Below are 25741 nucleotides of genomic sequence, written 5' to 3' on the forward strand. Positions count from 1 at the left end.
CTGGGTTTGGTATTCAGTGTGTAAATAAAGCTTTAATCATCATATCTTTGATTCACATGAACCTGTACTCAGTAAAGGAAGACTTTAACAATGCATACCAAGGCAGCTCCACTATTGCACAATAATCAAGTATTACCTGAAACTCTATATAGTGTATCAAGCATAATGTCACCTCAGATCTGCTGTGCTTAAAGGAACAATCCTCCCCCGGACCGACACTCTTACACTGTTAGACACCTTCAATTTGTTGCTTTGTAATTTACTTTTCTGGTGTACCACTTTCCCTCAACCTGCCTCGTCTACTTCTACTTCAGTTACTGATTTCCTACGTTTCCCAGAATGCCATTCGACAACCCTCAGAGAAAGGGGTGCTCTGTGATAGGGGGATAGTGATAGCATACAGTGAAAAAGTGAAAGTTGACAGAGAACATTGCTGTGGTGTGTCAGGCCCACTTGTTTAAACTATTCAAAAACGTTGTTGAAGAGTGTGTTTTCTACTATTATTATGAACATTTTCTACTATTAAAATCCATTGTAACTGCACTGCAGAAATCTCAATGTGACATCATGTCATCTATGTTTGGCCAGTCACCTGTGGGAATAAGAAAATACACCACCAAACAACAAAATGGGCCCAAGGTCCATCGCCATAGCTGTTTTTTTAACAGTGCATGTTAAAGTGTTTTAGGGTGGATTTTTCCTGTAAGTCTGCTAGCATGCTAGACACACCAACAACAAAACTGTCTGTCAACATAAGATAATTAACTGAGGATGCCATTTTTGTCATGCATTATATAATTACCAAACATGTATTAACATTTATGGTTCAAATGCTGCTTATATTCTGTGTTACAGCTGACACTTCAGTCTTCTCTGAGGTTTCAATGTATTTTTAACATGAGTCACTACTCAAAATGATCCGTAGCTTCCATTCTGATCCATTTTTACCTGCAGCGGTTCACTGTGCTGCAATCCAGTGCAATGAGTGTCTAGGAGTGTCTTGGCTTTCCACACAACACTGTGACAATGGCACTGGTGTGGTGCTGGTTAGTCTGATTAAGAAACGCCTGTAGCCTAGAGAGGAAGGCCCAAAAAAAACCTGGCGGTTGGAAACAGTTCCTAAAGCGTTGCATGCAAAGTTGCTCGGAAAATGAAAATGAAAAAAGACTGTCGCTCATTTCCAGGGGGAAGAAGTCAGCTGTAAACTCTGAGAGAGATCGTCAGCGAGCATCCGCTGCAGGTCGCAGAGCTGAAGCCGGGCCAGGATCCGTCCAGATGGAAGGTCTTGGGGTTTTCAGCGCAGCAGCATATTTCCTATACGCCGATATTACCGCAGTCCACGGCAGTTCAGCTCCCGGCCCCAGGCAGAGGGGAAGGAGCCAAGCATTTTATCTGTCACTGCAGAGTTTCACCAACATGTAAAGAGGCTGTTAAAGCTTGCAGAATAATTTATGTTCTCATATGGTGTCAGCAAGGTTCAGGAACAAAAGGGCGGACTGAATGATGACGTTAATTCATCATTAGGACATATGAAGGGGTTTGTTCCAAAAACCTGTATAGTTTGGATGAAACATCTTTAGCACTTTCAACAGTATAAGTGATTCAATCCTCTAAAATGTTACATTTATATGAGCAAATATCTTATAAAACCAAAAAAATTATCGATTTTTTGAAATATCAAGTTTTTCTTTCAAGACAGCAATAATTTTGGGAGAGACTGTAGGTGTCAAATTCACATGGTTGATATCTCATTTGGAATTAAACTCTTCACATGAATGTTTAAAAAAAATTTGAAGGGATTTTGTTTTTTTGTAAAGCTCAATAATTACAAATTTGACCTTTACCATACAAATAAAGCAGATATAATATGGAAGTGTATATAGACAGGGAAAGAGGAGGTACTAAACCAAGGAGAAAGTGAAGAAACCGATGGTGGTCTTGATCACGGCATGTTTACACTCTCACCCACACACACACACACACACACACATAGAAAGACAGGGAGAAAGAAAGAGAGAGAGAGCCTCATGCTGGTTTGCTGGTGGCACCTGTCTGCCCCTGTTGGGCAGAGTGTAGAGGTTAACTGTGTGTGTCATGTCTGGCTCCATGCACTGTGTGGTCAGCAGGGCCAGCAGACAGACAGGTGGCCACTAGCCGCCGGTTCACAGACCACAATATGGGCAAGAGGCAACAGTCAAGCCGCAAGCTTTCAAATTTGCAGGAAGCTCTCCAGTGAATGGGCGATTTTAAGGGGAAATGAGGGGAAATTGCCTCCTCTTTCTGCAATCAAAATATAACTACTCTCTTCATCATTTTCCAAAACCCTTTCCTCTTCTTCTCAATGCAGTAATAACCACTCAAATTTGGTGATTATATTTCTCCACAATTGCTCCCAAAATAATGTGATAGGCCTATAAGAATCCATCAACTCTGAGAGGTTGCATTGTGCCTGTAATTATTTTTTGCTGTTATTTTAGAGTGGCACGGCCCGGGACTGGAAGGGGGCGTGTGTTTGATAAACAGGGCGTGGATTTGGCAGCCGGACGGGAAGGGGTGTTGAGGGTTTCCTATAGAGCCGCTGCCAAGGAGCCACGGGAGCGCAGCGCACACGGAGGAGCGGAGCGCTCAGGGACACAAATCCACAACCATCTTTCCTCTGAGCTGCGGACTTCAAGTCAAGTTACTGAAAAGATCCGCAAGTTGTCTTTGAAGCTTCAAGCAGCCGAGGAACCCCTAGACAGATAAAGGACATTTAAGATTCGTTGAGAAACATGAGTGGGGTTTTTACGCGCAGTGGGCAAGTTTTGCGCCGCTTGACGTCGCGGTTGGAACGCGGTGATTTTATAGGCGTTCTCGGTTTTAGCAGCTTTTAATCCCAGTAGTATGAAGTCATTTGATATGGCATGTTTCCTGCGTTGTGTCCTCTGGCTCAGGGTTGCGACTCATGGGATGTAGTAAATGGAGAGCTGCGTTCAACTTTGGACACCTGAAGGTGCAGTCCAAGCTGTCCGTCTTCTTTACCATGATCATTCTCTTCACTTACCTATTTTACTGCCTCACTGGATACTGTGACTCCTTACCCAGGCCTGTGTACGACCAACAGAGCAGTTTTCTCAACAAAATTATCTCAAATTATGGACAAGAAGCGTCACCGCAGCACCTCGGCGCGCACAAGAACGCGTCGCCGGTCTCGTTCGTCCGGGAGCAGCTGTCGGACTTGGACTCCGCTGACAACAACGAACTGCCGCCCGCACCGGGCGCTAACAACATCTCTATCGCCAACACTTTCGGGAGCAAAAAGTTCCCACAGGCCATCATCATAGGAGTGAAGAAAGGTGGCACGCGGGCGCTGCTGGAGTTCCTGCGCATCCATCCGGACGTGAGAGCCGTCGGCGCTGAACCTCACTTCTTCGACCGCTTCTATGATAAGGGGCTGGAATGGTACAGGTAAGAACTGATGGATACACTGCAAAAGAAAACAAATATTCAACTAAACATAACTTAAACTAAACATAAGTTTCCTTGCTGCTTTGAAATGGCAAGTTGACTGAAATAGTAGTAAATAGTTGGGTCAAAGTTCAAGTCACAACTCATGAACGCCTGGCTGTGAAGCTGATAACTAGTCGTTGTAAGCTGAATTTGACAAACACATCTGTCTACACCGAGTTAATGATTAAAGATGAGTCGGTTTCACTAAATTGGACGGTGCATTTCTACAGTGACTTGTTCCTGTGCGCTGTAAATGTAAAATGTAGCGTGCGTTTGTGTATTTTAATGTACAATATCCAGTGCAGTCGTGCAGAATTCACCATGATTACTGACAGGGTGTAGATACGTCTGTAATTTGCACTCTCATACAAATTAGCATACTTTCTCGGTTTACTCAAGCAGTTGCACATTACAGTAAGCACTTTTAGTACAGCCTGCCTAACCAGTCTGATGGGGTGAGAATCTGCAGCTCATCGTTTTACTTGTCTGGGATCAGTTTGTGGAACTTCCTCTTCCTGCAAATAAATAACAAAAAACCTGACCAACCAAAGCAATGTAAAGGAAATGAGAACTTTAAATTGAGAAGCGGGCAGTTTTAAAATACCTTAGTTACTGATGTGTGTATCCTATGAGCTTTTGACTGTGTTTTTGTTGAGTTTTGTGTTGTATGTTATGTTATTTTCATTTTGTCTTCCTTTGAGGACCACAATCCCATTTTAAGTAACACTTTCTTGTGCTGTCCTCTGGGGTCAAAATGAATTTTTTTAAATCATGTATTTTCAAACAAAAAAAGAATGGTGACTGGCATACAGCATACTTTCATAGTATAGCAGCATGGCCCAGGCATGGTGTTTATGGAGCACGATGTATCCAAAAACAGTGCTGATTCAAACACACTCTCCCCCGATTTGTCCATATAGGTGTGTCTCTGTGTCGGTACGTCACATGTCCAATATTAACATCTCATCCTGCTGCGATCAAACCCTCTATCTCCTCCCCTCGCCTCTCCTCCTCTTCTCCTCTCCTCTTCTCCTTTCCTCTCCTCCTCTTCTCCACTCCTCTCCTCTCCTCCTCTCCTCTCCTCTCCTCTCCTCCTCTCCTCTCCTTTCCTCTCCTCTCCTCTCTTCTCTTCTCTCCTCTCCTCCTCTCCTCTCATCTCCTCCTCTCCTCTCCTCTTCTCCTCTCATTAATATCCCTCAGCACCTATAACAACCTGCTGAGAGCCTCTGAGGATGGCAGCGTATTCAGTCCCCTGCCAATAAATTGCTGTTTATTGAGCTGACACGCTGCTTCCCTAAGTGTCCATGTTGGTCCCCCGGGGGCCTCCGTCGCTACCAGCCTGATCACAGAGCGAGGAGGGTGGGGTGGATGGTGGTGGGGGGTGGGGTATCTGAGATGACTCTCCAGTCAACTGGTCAGGTATTTGCAAGAGGATCAGGACTAGGGCTTGACCGATACAAGCTTTTTAAAGGTTGATACTGATGTTTTTTAGACCAAAGTCACCAATATCCAACATTTACTGCCAATATTCAATATCTTTTATTCTTGTCTGGGTGGAAAAGCCTCTGAAACAGCATTTAGTCCATCATGGGACACTAAATCTCTCCATTAAAACCCAGACTAATGAAATTCTTTTAGGGTTAGCAGCTCCTTAAGGCAAGGCTGGCACACCTACCAAATCAATGGGATACATTAGGCTTTTAAATGAAAAATTAATTTACAAAAATAACAGAATTGAAGAATTAAACAAATAAATAAAATGTGCAAAGGAAATAAAATTTAATTTCAGGTTTTACAGACTGTTTTTATAGCTGTGTTCAGGGAGGAACTTCCAATATATCAGCAGCAGATGACACTGACTGGCTGATATCCAAGATTTAATAAAAGGCCAGTATCGGCCTGATATATCGTTTTGTGTAACCAAGGATGACGGAGGGAGTTGAGATGAGAGAAAGAGACTAAAAGAAGGAGGGAAGGATGAGAAAAAGATGAGAGGAATAAATGAAAGTTTAAAAGAGAGACGTGGAGGAAGGCCAGAGAAAAGGAGGGAGGGAGGGAAAAACACGGACGAATGACAGAGTAACACGGGGTGAGTGAACGAGAAGGGAGAGATCAATACGGCCCGGTAATGATCAGGTGGAGCAGCAGCAGCAGCAGCAGCACTCAAACACATCAAAGCCTGTGTGTGTGCACATGCATTCATTGGTTCCTTTTGTCGTGACTGTGAGTCTTGTTATTTTATTGAGAAAGGTATGAGAAGAGAAGGGAGAGGGTGGGAATTCCTGCTGAAATCAGTATGTCAAAATGTCTGGATCAGAGTTCTGTATTATGTGGATCGTGTGTGAAAAACAGACTCCAGCAGCCTGTTGCAGCAGGTAAACTTGAGTTCGAATGCAGGCTGGTTTGAACGGTTTGAAATCTCACTAAGTCCAGATTTACACATATAGCCTAACTAAAATTATAACGGTTGCAACAACTGAAATAGTTCCAACACTGACATAAGTTACGACTTATTTTTTTGGAACCAATTTTTTTTTTTTCCATTTCTTAGATCATATGAAAAATTAACATTATCTTTCCCATCCCCCACCCTGCAACCATAGAAGTCACTTGCATACATTCATATTTCCAACATCACATGAGAATAGATGTTTTCTTTCATCTTTTCGACATAAATTAACTTAAAACATAAGTCTTCAGTAAACATTGACATGGCAAATTGATTTGATAGATGGTAAAAGTTGTGGGAAGACCAAATGTAGTGCGGTCTACATTCAACAGGGACTGATGAAGAACTAAACTACAATTTTAGCTAGCAAACAGTAAAATAAATCATGTTTTTCCACCCCATTAGTGTCAGGGGGAATTGCATTAGGCCTAACTACGTCACTTTTACTATTTGAAAGCTACACTACTTGATGTCACTATTACTGTCTGTATTAGGCCTACATCTAGTTTAATACATAGATTTATGTCTGTACTACAAATTAATCCTAATACTTTGTACTAGATAATGTACCTGTTTGTTGACATTTGATGTTGCATTAGCTAGGTTTATCCTCTTTCTGTCGCTATCTCGTTAGTTTTCCCTTTACATTCTGCTAGCTAAGATGTACCTGAAGTCTCCATGGTGCAACTAAACAAAGACACAGCTTTAGTGTCAAATTAACTAGTTTTGTGTATTTTAGTGTAGACTTTATACCCAAATTTACAATCGAATGCACGTTCAGCTGCTGCAACAGGCTGCAGGATCTGTAGTTTTGCATTATTTGAATGGTGGAACAGTAGAAAAGGGTACAGGTGACGAGACCTGCAACCTTTACATGTTTTTTAATACTTGCTGTTGATAGGAAACTGACCTTACCTTGTAGTCTTTTAACACAGACATGACGTATACCCTGCTCTGTCTCTCTGTCTCTCTCTCTCTCTCTCCCTGGTCTCTCTGCTTCTCTCATGAAAGCGTAATGAAACGTGTGTTTTCGCTCTGTCCTAATCCGCTGACAGCTCGTGTCAACACAGTGCGGATTGGACCGGTGTAATGACGGGTCGGGCATTAACATGGACAGCTCAGGGACACGTCGAGGGCCTGAGAGGGATTAGGCCCCCAGTCGTATAGTTAAACAAGGCCTTATGAAGTGTTAGTGCCTTTCCCCATGATGAGCACTTCAGTATTCCTCCACCTTCCACCTTCAGCGGTGTGGAGGAAGCGTATTGGACCCTGGGGCGGCGTACTTCACTGGCTCATGGACAAGCAATGAGACTTATTGTAATTTCTTTATATGAGCCACGCTTTAATGTTCTGAACATGAGTTTCCTCTCCTCTCCTCTCCTCTCCTCTCCTCTCCTCTCCACTCCTCTCCTCTCCTCTCCTCTCCACTCCTCTCCTCTCCTTTCCCCTCCTCTCTCCTCCTCTCCTCTCCTCTCCTCTCCTCTCCTCTCCTCTCCTCTCCTCTCCTCTCCACTCCTCTCCTCTCCTTTCCCCTCCTCTCCCCTCCTCTCCTCTCCTCTCCTCTCCCCTCCCCTCCTCTCCTCTCCTCTCCTCTCCTCTCCCCTCCTCTCCTCTCCTCTCCACTCCTCTCCTCTCCTCTCCTCTTTTCCTTTCTTTTCCTTTCATTTTCTCTCATCTCTTCTCCTCTCCTCTCCTCTCCTCTCCTGTCCTCCTTTCTTGAATCCTTTCCCTTCCTTTCCTTTCTTTTGCCTTTCCTTTCCTCTCTTCTCCTCTCCTCTCCTCCCCTCATCCTCCCCCCCTCTCCTCCTCTCCCCTCCTCCTCTCCTCTCCTCTCCTTTCCTCCTTTCCTTTCCTCTCCTCTCCTTTCCTTTTGTCTCCTCTCCTCTCCTTTCCTTTCCTTTTGTTCCCTTTCCTCTCCTCTCCTCTCTCCTGTCCATTCCACTCTTCCACATGTCATATATAGTTACGCAAATATTATTCACTTAGCGTAATTACATGGTAAGTCCCCAATGATTTGCATATATCAATATCAAACTGTGTCTGTGTAGTTCACTGGCCTATGGACAATCAATAAAACAGAGTTATTGTAATTTTTTTTTTATGATCCAAACCTGACATCCCTCCGCCATGCTCCTTTCCTTTCCTTTCCTTTCCTTTCCTTTTCACATATTCTCCTCTCCTCTCCTCTCCTCTCCTCCTCTCCTCTCCTCCTCTCCCCTCCTCTCCTCCTCTCCTCTCCTCTGTCCATTCCACACTTCCACATATCACATGTAGTTACAAAAATATTATTCATTTAGCGTAATTACATGCTAAGTACCCAGTGATTCACATATATCAATTTGAAACAGAACCTTAGTAAGAGGAGCCAACAAAATCATATGAAACTGGACTGGAAAGTATCACTTAAACATTTATTCTTTGACAGAGCTCTTCATTTCAAAGCGCTGTCTGTGTCTTTGAGCTGGGAGCGAGCCTTGGCCTCTGTCTTCAGCTGGTAACCAAGTAAAACACATGGACATGCTTAAAGGAAGCATTTGGCAAATTGTTTTAGAAAAAATGCTTATATGTGGAAAAGCCTTGGCTTTGCCATCTACTGGAAATGATTCTGTGGTTTCGCGGTGGGGAATGAGGGTTTAGACAGCAATGGTGTGTCAGTTAATGTGAGTGTGTGTGTGTGTGCGCGTGTGTGTGTGTGTGTGTGTGTGCGCGTGAGTTCATTCACACCGCCTCAGCTCCACCTGAAGTCCCTCCACTCCGCAGCTCTTGGTCTTTTCTTGACACTATAAATATCCAGCAGATATAAATGTCATTTCCCCGTATCGATCACCTAAAATAGGTTCCTCCTTATTGATCTCCCGCTCTCTGCCTTTATCACGCCGCTGCAGCAGAAATTAATTAACTCCTGAATATTCAATCTTGTTGACACGGCGCTGTTATACTGCCTTCCACCGCTGACATTTACACCCCGCCGTCCGAGTGTTGCTGTAATGGATTTATCGGCTCGTTCAGGTCTTTAAAACTGCGTAATGTAAAGCCGGTGGACGGGCTTCTTCTCCTTCTGTCTCCTCATAGTCTAATTTTCTTCTTCTTTCTGTCTCTCTATCTCTTTTCTTATAGTCTCTCACTCTGAATCATCTATATTTCTCTCTTCATCTTATGGCCTTTCTTTCTTTCTTATAGCCTTTCTTTCTTTCTTTCTTTCTTTCTTTCTACCTGCAGTCTATCTACCTGCATCTTATAGCCTTTCTTTTTCTTCTTTCTTTCTATCTGCAGTCTATATTTCTCTCTCTCTCATCTTATAGCCTTTCTTTTTCTTTCTTACTTTCTTTCTTTCTTTCTTTCTTTCTTCCTACTTGCAGTCTATATTTCCCTCTCTCTGATCTTATAGCCTTTCTTTCTTTCTTTCTTTCTTTCTATCTGCAGTCTATATTTCTCTCTCATCTTATAGCCTTTCTTTTTCTTTCTTACTTTCTTTCTTTCTTTCTTTCTTTCTTTCTTTCTTCCTACTTGCAGTCTATATTTCTCTCTCTCTGATCTTATAGCCTTTCTTTCTCCTTGCAGTCTGTATTTCTCTCTCTCTCTCTCTCTCTCTGATCTTACAGCCTTTCTTTCTTCCTACTTGCAGCCTATACTCCTCTCCCCTCTCTCAGGAAGTATGTTGTATAATTCAGGAGAGCGTTGGACGCAGCACCTAGACAGGAATGTCCAGGTTTTATTTCCTGCAAGGGCTTTTCTGCCAATCGCAGGGGATTCTCCTGCTGAATTCCTCTCTGTGCACGTTCAGGACTTCGCTTGCTTGGAAGCTGCATGTTACAGGAGGTTTTTTTTTGTTTGTTTTTTTGGGGCCTGACAAAAGCTTTAGGAGAAAGAGAGCCTTTCAGGGCAGAATTTAAAATTATGGAAATAGTCAAATGTATAGAATTTGCTGGAAGAAAGAGGGGCTTTGTACAGCAGACAGGGTCCAGCGCTCTGCCAGTATGTGAAGCTGCATCATGGTGGGAAGGAGAAACCAGTCAGCTGTATCCATGGATGTGAACAGCAAGTCTGTCCGAGGCAGTCAGCATCAACATGACATGTAATGTGCTGCTATTTACATGCAAAGGGATTTTTTTTTTGTCAGAACTGAAACCGATATGTAAACGAAGCTGGGATAAGGTTTATAATCAAACATGACTTGATGAAGTGGTGCGGGACAGGTATGGATTTTTACTTGGGGGGGAAAAAGAAAAGGCCTGATCCGACTCAGTCATCAATATTTTGACAGCTCGTCACCGCGCGACCTTTCCCCTCTCTCTCTCGCCGTGGCGTTGTCTCATCCAGTCAGAAATAATGGAATCACATGGTTAAGTCTGGCTGGAGATGTGAAACGACAAGATTGCTGGGAACAGTAAAACTCCACCACATCTCAATCACAGTCACAGTGTAAAGAGAGCGTACAAACCCCATTTCTACACTGAAGTCAGAAATAATTGAATTATATATATTTGCATAATTGACTGGCTGCCATCTGTTTTTTTTTTAGAGCTACAGTACATGACGTTTTAATTACTGGGAACACGTTACACAGTCTTTCCTCTTGCTCTAGTCAGTTCTGCTCTCTTTTCGCATATTTTCGCTGTGACCTAATTTTGAAATTCAAGCGTAATGCAAACGGGTTTTAAATTCCAAGCTGTCAGAATAAGAATATGCATTTTAAGTAAAAAGACTCAAGACTTGCTATTACTTTTCCCTCCACGTCTCGTCATGTCCTTGTTAAATCCGTGTTAAGCAGACAGAGCAGCGATGAGTCTGTATCTGTGTGATCAGTCTCTAACCTTTAACACCGAGGATGACTGATCAGCTGCCATGTTCAGCCGACCAGAGCAAAACAATCCTCTTCATACTTATCTTTTCCTTCCTCCTCCCTCTCTCTCTCTCTCCCTGTCTGTCAGTTTCCTCTTCTTCTTTCTCCTCCTTCTCCTCCTTCTCTCTTTCTCTGCCTTATTGCATTGTTTTTAGTTCAGTTTGCACAAATGATAAAAACAAACATTGGAAAAAAGATACAGAATTACAGAAATATTGCAGTTCAAACTGTGCAGGTGAGACAAAAAAAAAAACAAGAGGACCATAAAAAAATCATCTCACCCCAAACGAGAAAGGGAAAAAAAAGTGGATCACATGCAAATGACATTAAACTTAACAAGAGGAGGAGAAGAATGGTATTAAAACGACAAAATTCATAAATTACATGCTAGGGAATTAAAGTAAGAAAGAGTTTGGCTTTGTCACCATGAGACAAGTGATGCAACAGTCATCAGATTGTCAGATTATTTTTGTCAGCTTTTTTTAAAAATACAAATTTGCTCTTACTTTGCCTGCGTGCTTCAAGATTGAATAAATCAAACAAATTACACTTCTGAAAGTATTATATAAATTACTGTATCCAACCAAAATGACTGTATCCAACTCTACTGAAGTCTCAAGTAGAGTTGTACAGTTAATTATGTCTAATTGCATGTTGTGATTTTAGTTTCCATAGTTAATAATCACATAATACTGGCACATCATAAATACTGAAATTTTATTTCACTTAGAACGCCCACTGTAGATGTTAATAGTCAACATGTTGATTTAAGATGCAAAAGATGCAGTAAAATTATTTTGATCCTCAGATCATCAGTTAAGATGAATAATTGTGATGAATTACTGTAATTAAAATATCTAAGAAAACAAGATTATCATTTTAGCCATAATCCATCCAAGTCAAGGGAGCGGAGTTCACCTTCTAATTCACATTTACACTCAGACTCAGTTTACCATCTTCTGTCTGGAGAGGCTGGTAATCATTGACTCTGAGTGTGTGTGTGTGTGTGTGTGTGTGTGTGTGGCCGTGGACCTGCTGTCCATCTCTGTTTAATGTCTGACTGGCTGGGCGGGGGGGGGGGGGGGGGGCGTGAGAACCAGCAGTCACCCTGGGAATCCCACAGAGAAACACACCTTTCTTTGTCCGTTATAAAAGCTTCCTAGAAAACTCCCATCGGCTCGACTTCACCAACTCAGAGGAATTGGTTAATTTGTGGTTGTGCTCATTTAGTGAGGAAATGAGATTAATTACGGCTGGAGTAGAAACGCTGGCAGGGAGCCGCTGCTGAGTTTGAGGGCGAGCGCAACATCAAACATGAAACACGTCTCTCATTGGAGACACAATCTTTTGACTATTGCCAATACTGTGAGTAAGGCAATAGGCCAGACATTTAAGACATTTACATGATTCCAGAATTTGTCAACTCCACATGTGAAAACCTCATAAATCCAATTTTGGTGATTTTTGTCTTTTCTTTTTGTGTATTGTTATGCACAAATTGCAGAAGGAGTAAACCATCTGAAATACTTTGCATTTACATAAGGGTTAAACATCGTTAAAATCGTTAAATATACAATATAGAGGAGATAAAAACAGTGATTGAGTAAGAATGTATAAAACCACATTAGCAGGTACTGACTCAGGAATGATCATTTATCCGCTTGATCCTTTTCACTGAATCCACTGAAGGATTTCATCATCTTCTATGGGTTGAGAAAATTCTACATAGAAACGTAGAAACTAGACATAGAAAACCCTTTCAAACCCCTTTGGATAAACTCCAAAAATGGCCGTCAAGCTAAAAACAAGCGTGACACAAGCTGACATTTTGGAGATAAAATTTTCGATGATATATCTGCGATTATGCTTACTCCGACTAATCGTATTAATCTAATCAGTATGTGGTGTTTACACGGCCTCTGCCTCGCTCACATTATTGTCTTAATCGCATTATAATCACATTTTTGATGTGTGTGTAAACGCGGCCGCTGCCTACTGCGTCCGCTCTGAGGAGGCTGATAGATGGCACTGTGAGCAGACCGCTGGATGGACTGTTTCCAGTTGTAAAACCCTCGCCGCCGCCAGCAGTGATTTCCGTTGCTCAACTTAAGACACGGCTAACAATGAGCTGAAAAACCACAAGGAGTGGCAGACTGTAACCGGCTCGGAAGTGGGTTTTCATGATCGGACAGTATCAAGTGTTCTTATTGGTCGAGACTTGGGGAGTTGCCAGACGAGCAAAAGTCCATATTGAGTCGATTATAGTGTTTCTGAGGTGTGTGTGTGTGTGTGTGTGCATATGTGTGTGTGTGTGTGTTTAGAAAAGCTGTTTAATTAGTGGAAACGTGGGTGTTTTCTTTTCCCTCTCGCCTGTGCAGAGCCTGAGAGGAGGCAGAAGGCATTATGGGATGGCTCATGATTAATCTTTAACTGGACTGAAGGCTAAAACTGATGTTTAACTGCAGGTTAAAAGAAAAGAGACATCTATTTACAGTGTCAAGTTAATCAAAAAAAGACAAAATAACACCCTGTGCGGTCCAGACATCATCAAAAGCGTACTTGTAAAATATTAACTCAAACCAGTAGATAATGGGGAAAGAGTTTTTTTTCCAAAAGACCGCAACTACAGTTGCACTGAATTAAACTGAATCTACACTACCAGTCAAAAGTTTGGACACACCTGATTGAATGCACTATATTTTTCATTCTCTTAAAGCCATTTTGATCTAAAGGCTTCTGCTTAAATGCTTGAAATTAGTTTCTTAGACAAATATAAATAGTGAAGTTGATCATATGCATGAATTTCTTTCCAAAGCCTTTGCATTTCCATCAAGGCAAAGGGCGGCTACTTTAAAGAATCTAAAATATAAAATAGTTTTGATTTGTTTAACACTTTTTTTGGTCACTGCATAATTCCATTTGTGTTATTTCATAGTTTTGATGTCTTTACTATTATTCTAAAATGTGAAAAATAGTAAAAAATAAAGAAAAATGTGGTGTGTCCAAACATTCCCAACCGCTCACCCCCGTCTAAACGACCTAATTATGCAACTCTCGGCGAGGAAGTGATGACGTCACCGGGGTCAGGATGCAAGGAGGAAGGAAGTGACCCGCTGCAATCTGCCCATCGCTCCACCCCGTGTATCTGTCCATCCCTCCATCCTGCGCTCAGCAGATCAGATGATGGCAGGGCGGGGCCCCGGGGCCCCTGGCAGCCCGCAGATAAAGAACCACAAGTAGGCCACTGTGGGGCCGGCAGGAACACAACTGGAGATTTTCCCATTTGATAAGTCAGGAGGGGTGGGAGCCATCAGCGGCAACATACATGCACACACACACACACATGTTTACTCACACTCAGATATATTACACATGAGCACACACACTCGTCTTTCCCTATGTCAAGGTTTTTTTTTTTAAATCACTCTACTGTATACATACAAGACTCTCTCTTCATCCTTTCTTAATCTTCTCTTCTTTTTTCTTACAGTTGCAACCCCCAAGATCCCCTTTTTCTATTTTGTCTCCATCTTTGTTGTGTTTCTGCACTGCACATCCCAGAGATCAGCTGTCAATCAAACAGTGTGGGCGGGGCTTGGATGTTCTTTTGATGCAGTTTGAGTTTTTCTGTGGGTGGCTTTTCTCTTTTCTTCGTCTGCTCAGCCATGGTGGCTATCGCTGCTCATGCTAACTACCCAGTTCTTCTTCTTCTGTTTATTCCCAACAAACCGGAAACGTAAAACGCATCACTTCCTTTACGCCAGAGGATTTTTCCCGGGAAAGTCCTACCAGACACCCAGCTATTTAGAACAGAAAATGTAAAAGCTTTCATGAACTGGATATAGGTTGAATCGCTGTTGTGTTATAGCATTCAGAGATAGAGAGTAGTAATAGTGTAATAGAAATACTGGCTTTGAAGCTCACACACACACACACACACACACACACACAGATCTTCTCCTGTCATTAGGCTGGCCCTGGTTGCTCAGAGGAAACTCTGACTGACCACCTCTCACTCACTCTGTGATGTCTCTATTAAGCGTCACGCCTCTATTTTCCCCTCTGCTAGACACATTCTTCAGCTCTTTCCTACCGACCTACACCAGTGATGCAAACCTCCTCACTGAAAACATCTCTCCCCGCCCGGGTGCGTCCGCCACACAGTAACCTTCAGAGTGTGTGCTGTAGTGCGCCACACACACTGAGGTCAGATGCACCAACATACAGTCTCTCACACACACATACAGTCACACACACTCAAATATGCTTAGACACTAGGGTGTGACTGATAATGTGTTTTGAACACTAATACTGATATTTTTGGTTTGAAGGTGCCGATAGCTGATATTTTGTATATTTTCTAATGTTCAATATCATTAAATTTGACCATTTTCATGCCAAAAAAGACAAGTATTCAATGTTTTTCCCCAGAGTTTTATTCTTGTCAGGTTGGAAAAGCTTCTGAAACAGCATTTAGACCATCATGGGACACTAAAGCTCTCCACTGAAACCCAGACTAATGAAATTGTTTTAGTGTTAGCAGCTCTTTAAGGCAGGGAGAGCCACCACACCTATTTAATGTCAGGGGGAAACTCTGGGAGACATTACTGCCTTTAAATGAAGGATCAATTTACAAGAAACACTTTTACAATTAAATGAGTCAATAAAATGTGCAAAGAAAATAACATTTCCTTGCAGGTTTTACAGACTGTTTTTAGCTGTGTCCAGGGAGAAATCTCTATCATATCAGAGGTGGACAGCATTGACTGTCTGATATTTAATAAAAGGCCAATATCTGCAAACCGATACATCGGTCTGACTGTAACAGACACTCAGAGAAATACTTCACTGCTCCCCCTTTTATTGAGCTGCTGCCGCCCCCGCTGACTTCTAATCAGCCCACAGAAGCTGCTGAAGCCTGTATTTGCCGTCGGTTAATGACAAGCCTCTCCCTGCAGTCACAGACACAAGCCAGCTTTCACAGGTCTTTGAACGCAACAGGCGCAAGATGTACGGAGGCACACTCAACCTCTGGCACTTCATACGGGCCTCTGTAGTGGTCACGTATGTCCGTGTGTTTTAATTTTCCCTCACACACGTCAAATGTGTTCATAACAGTCTCCCGTTGACGGATACCGTAGACGCCGACCGGAGGGCTTTGAAGACGTTGAGAGGGAGAGAGAGAGAGAGGGAGAGAGAGGGAGAGGGGGGAGTAAAGTAGAAAAGGTGGTACAGAGAGCAAGGAGAGGAGTTGACAGGGATGGAGAGAGAGAGAGAGAGGGAAGAAGAAGAAGTAAAGGGGAAGAAAAGGAGAAAGAAATCCTCAGAGGATGACATGTTGCATTACATGATCCCCCGTGATCCCTGGTGGTCTCACCCTGCGAATCATAACCATCTGCCTCTGACCTTCGGGGTGGAAGAGACCATATCCTCCCAGCAGGGGGGGTGAAGGGGGGAGGGGGGGTGAGAGAAAGGGGGGGGGGGGGGGGGTCTGGCCCGAGGCCCGAGGCCCAGAGTAATGTTGCGCAGAGCCAGTACGGATCACAGCATTCGGAGCCCGAAACCCCGGGACCGGAGGGACACTTCCTAACCCAGAAACACTTCTCTCATCTCCGCCATAGCTCTCTCTCTCTCTCTCTCTCTCTCTCACACACACACACACACACACGTACACACACACACACGCACCGTTGTACATGCACACGCACACATACTTAGAACTTCATTGCTCCCAGATGTGAATCCATCCTGTGGTAGTCATGTACAGATGGTTATTGTGTGTACGTGTGCATGTCATGTGTTTGTGTGTGTGTGTGTGTGTGTGTGTGTGTGTGTGTCACAGCAGAAAGCAGGAGAGAGAGAGAGAGACAAACAGAGTTGGAAACAGCCAGTGTGTGTGTTCTGGTAGTTTGCTCCCCGGTGGACCAGCGATAATAGCCGCTGTGTTTACAGTACCTGCAGGTGCCCTTTTTACCTTTTTTACACACACACACACACACACACACACACACATTGAAAAGCATTTTTAATGGGTAAGCCCCTTCATTTAGAGCAGAGATGGAAAATGCTGTGTAAATACTTTCTATTTGTAAGAAGCCGATCCTCTCCTGTTGTGTTTGTGGGTCAGGACACGCAGCTCGCTCATGTGTCCCCGTAGTAAAGTCATAAACAGAAGCCTATTAGCCTGCAGTCCTTTAAACAGGGCCTAATAAAGCCTATAGCCCACCCACACAGGGCACAGAGCACGGCAAAATTTGCGTGTGTGTGTGCATACATGAATGTGTGTGTGAGAGAGTGCCTGCACGCATTTGTGTCCAAAGATAAACGCACATCTGTGTACTTTCAAACCCCGCCGCATTCCTGCTCCAGATGCTAACGCTAAAGGTGTGATGAAAACAAACAGCGCGTCGCTAGGTTTCGCTAGCCTCGCTTTGGACGGCGTACACACGGCGGCCGGCGGTCAGCAGCGCTGCACACACACCACACACACACACACCGACTGGTATCAGATAAAAAGAACAAACACTATACAGTTGTCTTTCATCTTTATGAGAGAGAGAGAGAGAGAGAGAGAGATAGCAACTTCTGATTTCTTGACTTTCTTCTTCTCCCCCTCTGCCTTCATTTGTCATTCCCACTCTTCCTGTTTTTCTCCTCTTCTTCTCTGTATCTACATCTTTCCCCCTTTCGCTCCTTCTTGCCCCACACACACACACACACACACACACACACACCACACACCACACACCACACACACACCCCTGCCCCACTGTGTGGCCTCCTCCTGGGCTTTTTGTTGTAGCCAGGCAGCTCTGTGATTACAGGCTAGTGGTCCAAAATGTAAACATGATGTCAATGGAAGCCCCACTCGGCCTCGCATGGAACACCATGGCTTCCATTAGGCTGATTGGACAAAATTAAACATCCATTTAGTGACACACACATGTACACACACACACACACACACACACACACACACACACAGTCATTATGCTCACTGCCTACAACCACTTCTGAAAGTAACAACAGAGGTGCCAGACTGCTTGGCCTGCCTTGTGCTTTGTGTATGTGTGTGTGTGTGTGTGTGTGTTGGGGTGGGGGGGGTGGCCGTTGTCGACAGACAGAAACTTTGTCTATGCCGCCCTAAAACACTTGAAAACAGCTATGTACCTTGCATTTCTGTGTCCATTTTGTCATGTGGTGAAGTTTTCTTATTCTAGTGGATAACTGGCCAAACATAGATGACATGACATCACAGCCAGATATTTCCAGCAGCTACAATGAAGTCTGATATCAGAAAATGTTTCAGCGATCTAAAACATCAGCAGTAAACGTGTCAGTCCCTCAGAATCAAAGAGCGAGGGCTTCTCTCTAGAGCCGCCATTTTGCACCAAGAGACGTTCAACAATCATACAGGGAGAAATCCATCGTAGAAGAGGAGAGAGACCAGTTTCTCCACCCACAGGAGCAGGAGAGAGACCAGAATGCAATGCAGCTACAAGACAGGTTGTGTTTAGAGTAAGGGTTATGAGTCTCACTTTTTCTGGACTGGAAAACTCTCACTGTTATTGCCATCGTTATCGCCATCGCTCTCTCCTCCGACACATAAAACCCACAGCTGAAGTGCTCAGGCACATTCTCTGGGGGTCGTCGAAAGGCATCCTGGGAAATGTTGGAAATCACTAACTGAGGCAGGTTGAGAATGTGGGTACCACACTTTATCACAAAATAACGAACAGACTTGATGATATATAACTGAGTAAGAGCAAGGGTGGTTTTTTCCTTGAAAGCCAGCGCTGTTAAACTTTCCTTGGATCCGAGCGAGAAATTTAGTTTCCTTTTCTGGGACCCAGGTTCATAAAAAATATATTGCCGCTCACGTCATGTGGTGACTTCCACCAGAAATAGGCTCGCGATCCCTAGTTTCAAAACCTCGGCTTTAGAGCGATAGATTGTAGCTTACTTTTTTGGCCCGAAGCGCTCATTGTAATATATCACAACGCTCAGACCAGCCATAGAAACAAAGTATTGTTTTCATAAACTTTTCTCCCGGAGGAATTCGCCTCGTTTTTCTCTACTCTGCTTCGCCCCGGCCCTGTAATAGAAGTCAGGGGTCTCTCTTATGAATACCATAAGTTGTGTTTTTGGTGTTACCCTCACAGCTCCGTGCCAGGGGCCACGCCGGACTTGGAGCCGAGTGTGTGTGTTGGATGAGAGAGAGGAACGGAGTCGGCTCCATCACCACACACCAGAGCTCAGAGCCCCATAAGCCCTGCAGTTACAGACCAACCACGAAGACTCGGGCCCAACCAGCGCCACATGCCTACCGAGCGGAGAGAGGGACCGTGGAAATTAGCTGAGGGATCTTTTTCGGAGCAGTTGCAACACTGACATTCCTCAGCGCTTAGATTTCTAAAACACGAGATCTGAATCTCCTTATTTCTAAACTAAACGAAAAAGGGGGCCGTGTTTTTTCATCGGGGTATTTTTTTTGTTTTTTTTTTAGGAGAGGAAAGTTGGCGGGGTATTTTTTCACGATGGAAGTTATTAGGTTCCGTTTTAAGCGTCACAGTAGCTCTTGAATGACATAAACGAAACGACGAGACAAATAGGTTTTTCCTTTCCCTCCCGTTTCCGTCCCTTTCATATACAATCTGCTCTGGCAGGTTATCAGGACTCCCAGGCAAACGCAGACTTCGGTTAAGGGGTTTGTTGAACCTTCTGAGGTAGCGAGCTCCCTCAGCCTGTGAGTCATCCGAGTAGAGGAACACAGTAAAGATCAAGAGGAAGAGGAGCGCCCAGCCCAGAATACCACAAGCAGTAATGATAATAACAATTACAAGGCCAAAGGCAATAACCAGGCTTTGACTATAGGACACATCACATGGCTGCTGTAAGCTCTTATATAATGAATACTCCACAAACCTGTTTATGCAATAGGATACTCTTAACTTTTGTCTGTATTTTCTGTCGGCATGACACTATTATAATAGTATTTTTTACTATTTTTCACATTTTAGAATAATAGTTAAGGCATTAAAACTATGAAATAACACAAATGGAATCATGCAGTGACCAAAAAAGTGTTAAACAAATCAAAACAAGTCAAAAAATGTTATATTTTAGATTTGTTAAAGTAGCCGCCCTTTGCCTTGATGGAAAGGCAAAGGCTTTGGAAAGAAATTCATACACAGGCATCAACTTCACTATTTATATTTGTCTAAGAAACTAATTTCAAGCATTTAAGCATAAGCCTTTAGATCAAAATGGCTTTAAGATAATGAAAAACATCAGGTGTGTCCAAACTCTTGACTGGTAGTGTAAGCTTACTTGGTGGCTTAAGTCAAAATATTCTTTAACTTCACATTAAATCTCTCATTCTCTCTATTTCAGCTCTATTCTCTCTATTGATTTGTAAAGAAGCCTCAGTGAAATGTGAGGTAGAAAGATAAAGAACAAAACATTATTTAGGATTTGTCATTATTTAAAATCTCGTGATAAGGTTCGGCTCGTGGTGACGGTTACCCGCAAATGGGGGAAAACAAAGAATACAAGGGGGGGAGTAAAAAAAAAAAAAAAATGTCATGGCAGCAGCGGCAGAAACTTTTCCAACCCCGCAGTAAGCCTGCAAATACCAGCGGTATGACAGTAATGCGGTTGTTGTCGCAGCGCTAAAAGGACGTTTCTCTCAGCGTGGAAGAGCAGGAGGAGAGGGGGAGTCTGGTGGGGAGGAGGAGGAGGAGGAGGAGGAGGAGAGGGGGAGTCTGGTGGAGGAGGAGGAGGAGGAGGAGGAGGCGGATGAGAGGAAATTACTTTTCTGAGGTTAATACGGCCTTGTGGTTTTCCTACAGTAGCCGCTCGCAGACTCCCTCCCCGTCTGGTCCGACATGGTCACTCTGTCAATGCCAGCGGAGGCTAATGTCATGTTTATCTCCCTGTAATCACAGATTTAGCCCACTAATTACAAAGCCAAATCAGAAAGCCTTCAAGGCAAGCGAGGCATCATCAAAGGAATGTTACGAGAATTAGGAGAATATCGAGGGAATGTATTAATGTTTCGTAATATATAAAGGTTTTTTTTTTTAATATAGAACATATGTGGGCATTTTCTAAAGCATACTCTCTGTTTAGAGTACAATTTTATTAATAGAAATCTCTCTAAATTGTCTTTCTGTATACACTGGGGCTCAAGGTTGGAACAAACGTACTCTACCTAGTAAACAGACTTCATTAAACTCATATGATGTTTCGGTTGACAAAATACTGTTACATGAAATCTACACTCCTTCTAGATTGTGGTAATTTTAGTTGCTCACTTTATACAGAATTTCCTGTAGCATATATAAGATAATTTTGTTTTAATTTCTACTTTTAATATGTCGTATTAATGTTCATGTATGCTGCCATTAACCTTTCCACCATGTCTCTTTTACAACCAAGGACCACAATGGAAACAAGTGTTTGACTTTATTGTGTAATCCTTGACAATGTTCTTTTCTCTCCCTTTCTCTCTCTCTCTCTCTCTCTCTCTCTGTCTCTCTCCCGCTCTCTCTCTCTCTCTCTCTCTCCCTCTCTCTCTCTCTCTCTCTCTCTCTCTCTCCTCTCTCTCTCTCTCTCCAGGAACCTGATGCCTCGTACGTTGGAGGGTCAGATCACCATGGAGAAAACCCCCAGCTACTTCATCACCAAAGAAGCCCCTCGCCGCGTCTTCTCCATGAGCCGCCACACCAAGCTCATCGTGGTGGTGCGCGACCCCGTGACCCGGGCCGTGTCCGACTACACCCAGACCCTGACCAAGTCCCCCGGCCTCCCGTCCTTCCAGAACCTGGCCTTCCGTAACTCCACCACGGGCCTCATCGACACGTCCTGGAGCGCCGTGCGCATCGGCATCTACGCCAAGCACCTGGAGAACTGGCTGCGCTTCTTCCCGCTCTCCCGCTTCCTCTTCGTCAGCGGCGAGCGCCTGGTGACGGACCCGGCGGGCGAGATGGGCCGGGTCCAGGACTTCCTGGGACTCAAGCGCGTGGTGACGGACAAGCACTTCTACTTCAACCAGACCAAAGGTTTCCCCTGCCTGAAGAAGCCGGAGGGGAGCAGCAGGCCTCGCTGCCTGGGGAAGTCGAAGGGCCGGCCCCATCCCCAGATCCCCTCCGAGGTCCTGCTCCGGCTCAGGGACTTCTACAGACCCTTCAACCTCAAGTTCTACCAGATGACGGGCCAAGACTTCGGCTGGGACTGAACGGCTGAATCACCAAAGCTCTTACAGTAAAAGTCTGTGGAGTTCTTGTTCAACCAACTGACAAAACTCAATAGGGATATGTTAAGACATTCTGTGTTACCAAAGCTTTTACTGTGTGGAATACGTCTTTTCTTCATGTCCTCTGATCTATAAGCTCTGGTGCTGTTTTCCTTCCAGGTTTTCTACCAAATAACGACGCCCTTATGGTAACAACACTATGCCAACAAAGCTTTTGAGAGCTTCAAGCCCCGGTGTCCACAGCCACTGTAACAAGCAGCGCTAAACAAAAGCTTGTGGGAAGCGCTGGTCGCTGCTCCTGCTGCCGCCGCTGTGTGACGAGCGAAAAAACCTCGTTTGAAGCGCGCTGCTTGTTTGCTTAAAGTTGAAATATTTTTAACTTCTAGCACTTGGCGCCCCGAGTGCCAAAAATACGCTAAGCTCTCAGCGCTGTCCAGAACACTCAACAGCACGACCTCTCCATTGAAAATAAGCCGAAAAAGAAGCCAGCAACGTAAGGAGAGGTTCCTAAAGTTAAACCAAATGACGAGACGTGAGAGTAACGAGCCTTGACAGAAGGGCAAAGCTATGATAAACCAAATGACATATTGGAGCTGTGAGAAGCAGACGGGAACTACAAAAGCAACACAGAAACAGCGAAGAAAGCAACAAGCAGAGATCTTTGAATTATGCACAATAGAACAATCAAAATAAAGGAAATGTAAATAGAATGATGTCTATTGTTGAGACAAAACAATTCGTCGTAATCACCACTGAGTATATTTTCTGAATCATTTTTGTTCTTTATATATATGAAGTCCTTTTTCTCCAGTTCATTCAGTAATGCAAGCTCAAAGTCTTTTCAAGAACTCTTTTTAATGACATAAAAAGATATCTGTATATCTTATTCTGATGCAAAAAAAAAAGTACCAGAATTGTAAAAACACGATCTATTATGTGCTGTAAATTTGCTGTTATTTATGTTTTGCCAGTGTAATGCTTTTATGAACTGTTATTGACAGACCATATCTGTATCTGTGATTGTTTTCTACTTCATTTGATTGATCATTGACACTCAACTTCACAAACTGTATTTCTTTTCAACTGTATATTTCTGAAAGCCTAATTTATAAGATGACAAAATATTGTCGAGATGTTTTCTCTGATACTTTTGTATTTGAACATGCCGAGATTCTGACTAAAACTTTTATTCTGAAAAGAGCGTCTTCTGTGTTTACATTCTTGTTTAAAGTGGTAATCCTCTTCTTTTTTTTTTTTTTACATCTATGTTGCTAAGCGCTCATTGCTGTGGTGTTTCTGCACTGCATTTCCCAGAGATCACCTGTCAATCAAACAGTTAAACTGTATGAAATCAAGTTGTTTACTCACAAACCGTATGACTGAAGAGGTCTAAATCATTAAGGATAAGGAATATTATCCTTTATTTACCTTTACCATAAGTGAGTGGTCAAACACTTCAGCTGCCCCAACAGGCCCCAGTGGAAGTGTGCAGGGGGGGAATGGGGGGGTAGAGGAGAGGAAAGGGGGGTCATGTGGCTGCAGGCCTCCAGGGCTAAATTTGAAGTTAACGCAGGACGCTGGTTTTTCTGATGTGTAAGCAATCAATTCAGCGGGGTGATTGGAGACCTTTTGGGGATGGCAATCTTTGACCTGCTCGCTCCCCCTTGACCTGTGAGCCTGGGCACCATAAACTGCTGACCGCTACCGCCATACTGCTTAATGGAGTCGCCCTGCATGGGCTATACACTCTCTCTCACATACACACACACACACACACACAAACACAAACACACACACATACAACAACTACCCCCTGATCCATTAATATTGCATTCTCAACCTCTGGGACCTCCACTGAAGGGAGATGGCCTGGATCAATAACTGCCTGTTTAGTTTATAGGCAGCGGGGATATGTGCTCATACGTACCATGTCTCCCTGTCACTTTGATTTAGCTCGGGGGTCGGGCCCAGGTCGCTATCACACATTTGTAAAATATTATTTAACACGTGATTTATCTGCCGTACATCTCTAATCGATGCAGCGCCTGAGCAGAAATACACGAGGGCGTATTCGTGTATCCTGGACCTGGATGTGATTTTAATCTTTCCTACATAGACACTATGGGGTTTATATATATTCCATTCAGCTACTCTTTTATTTATGTTGTCGTTAAAGCTCTTATTCCGTTTCATTACAAATCAGCGATGGTATCAGTTTGATTCAATTCCCTTATTACTATTCCTCACCAGGTATATCCATGTAAGGGTGATAAAGGAGGACAATCCCACGAGATGGGGCAAGCAGGAATCAAAATGGCTTCTGGTCTGTTACTGATGGAGCAAATGTACAGGTTTGTGTGTGGAAACATAATATGGTTGATGAAATAGAGGATGTAGAACGATAACTATAAAGATAACTATAACTATAAAAACACTTAAATGGTTTTAAGTAAATAGAAAGTCTCCCACTTCCCATTTCTTCCCACCACAACGATAACTATAAAAACATCCAAAACCATAACTATAACTCATTTTTGGTTCAATCTCAGATTTTGTGGATGCTGGGACAACCATAAAACATTTTCAACCAATCAAATGAAAGTTCTAAGAGTGAATGGGGCGGAGCTCCATATCGGAGGAGATCACACATATCATTATAGCATGAATGCTTGAGCAACAATGTATCATTATAGTTTCTAATTATCTTGTTCTATATGTGAATGGGCCTTTATTTTTTTATTCCAGAACTCATCAGCCACTTTCACTAATATATCAGCCGACTAGATTTTCAGAATAGAAAAGACTCTCAAATTGATGACTGGTTACCTTGCAACAGCCAAAAATTGACTAGCATTTGACTGGCGGCTGGTGTTAATTTTCCACCCTGCATACTCTTCCGTCGTAGAATTTCTTGAAGTCACACAACCCCATTCATGGATGAGGAGTGCGTAAAGGGAATCAGCCAGCTATGTCGTTGAGTTTCCCCCCGGTGAAAAGTTCCCTTTATGCCTCTCTCTGCACCAGAGAGTCCTGAGACCTGAGATAGCAGCAAATCTTTCATTCATCAGCTGACTGCAGTCATTCAGGCTTGAAGGTATTGATATGCAAACAAGACGGTTCAGCCGTAGGTCTGCAGAACAGGCCTTTATCCCAAAGCCCTGGCTCCGCTCCTGATACATTTCTGTGTCGCTCGCACAATGACCCTCCTGTCAACGGCCCGTATGAGCGTCTGGCTCCGCAAGATCCAAACACGCACGGATTAGACCGAACCCGGATACGGGGATGAATGGGTGGATGCCACCCCTTTGGATCCTTACACCCTTAATGAAAGTGGTTGGTGACCCTTGCTGAGGAGGTCAAGTATCCTCATTCAGAGGGGAGCGGCTACTTCAGGACGGCCTGCCAGTCTGCCAGCCTGCTCACAGGGCACTGCGTGGGTTCAATCAGGCATGGAACAGCTGCTGGATAGGTGGAAGTTTACTATCAGAAACCAAAACAATGACCAGGCAGTAACCCTGAATTTCCCCAAGGCGATCAATAAAGAGCTATCTTATCTTATCTTAATTGCACTTATGGGCAATATACATGCCTATGAGAGACACAATCAGGAATTTCTTTATATACCTCGCCATTATTGCTCATTAACTTGAGCATTGGCCATTAAGCAGTTACAGTGAATCCAAGAATAAAACACCACACTTTC

The 25741-nt window shown here is 43.5% G+C and overlaps 1 protein-coding gene across 1 annotated transcript; it reads left to right on the forward strand.

Annotated features, from left to right (window-relative positions):
- Positions 1–2618: 2618 nt before the first annotated feature.
- Positions 2619–23132, forward strand: LOC139921554 (heparan sulfate glucosamine 3-O-sulfotransferase 6). The gene is made up of 2 exons (XM_071911826.2): positions 2619–3447; positions 21402–23132. The coding sequence occupies exons 1-2, from the start codon at positions 2945–2947 to the stop codon at positions 22018–22020; spliced, it is 1122 nt and encodes a 373-aa protein (XP_071767927.2). The 5' UTR covers positions 2619–2944; the 3' UTR covers positions 22021–23132.
- Positions 23133–25741: the final 2609 nt, after the last annotated feature.

The sequence above is a fragment of the Centroberyx gerrardi genome, chromosome 20, assembly GCF_048128805.1.
Source record: "Centroberyx gerrardi isolate f3 chromosome 20, fCenGer3.hap1.cur.20231027, whole genome shotgun sequence".
In the NCBI taxonomy this organism is placed as follows: domain Eukaryota; kingdom Metazoa; phylum Chordata; class Actinopteri; order Beryciformes; family Berycidae; genus Centroberyx; species Centroberyx gerrardi.

What these genes read in the sequence shown, in the direction of transcription:
- LOC139921554 (XM_071911826.2), top strand. Translation starts at nt 2,945, where the DNA reads ATGGGATGTAGTAAATGGAGAGCTGCGTTCAACTTTGGACACCTGAAG. An exon ending in AAGGGGCTGGAATGGTACAG is followed by an intron (nt 3,448 to 21,401) that starts GTAAGAACTGAT and finishes CTCTCTCTCCAG; the next exon opens with GAACCTGATGCCTCGTACGT.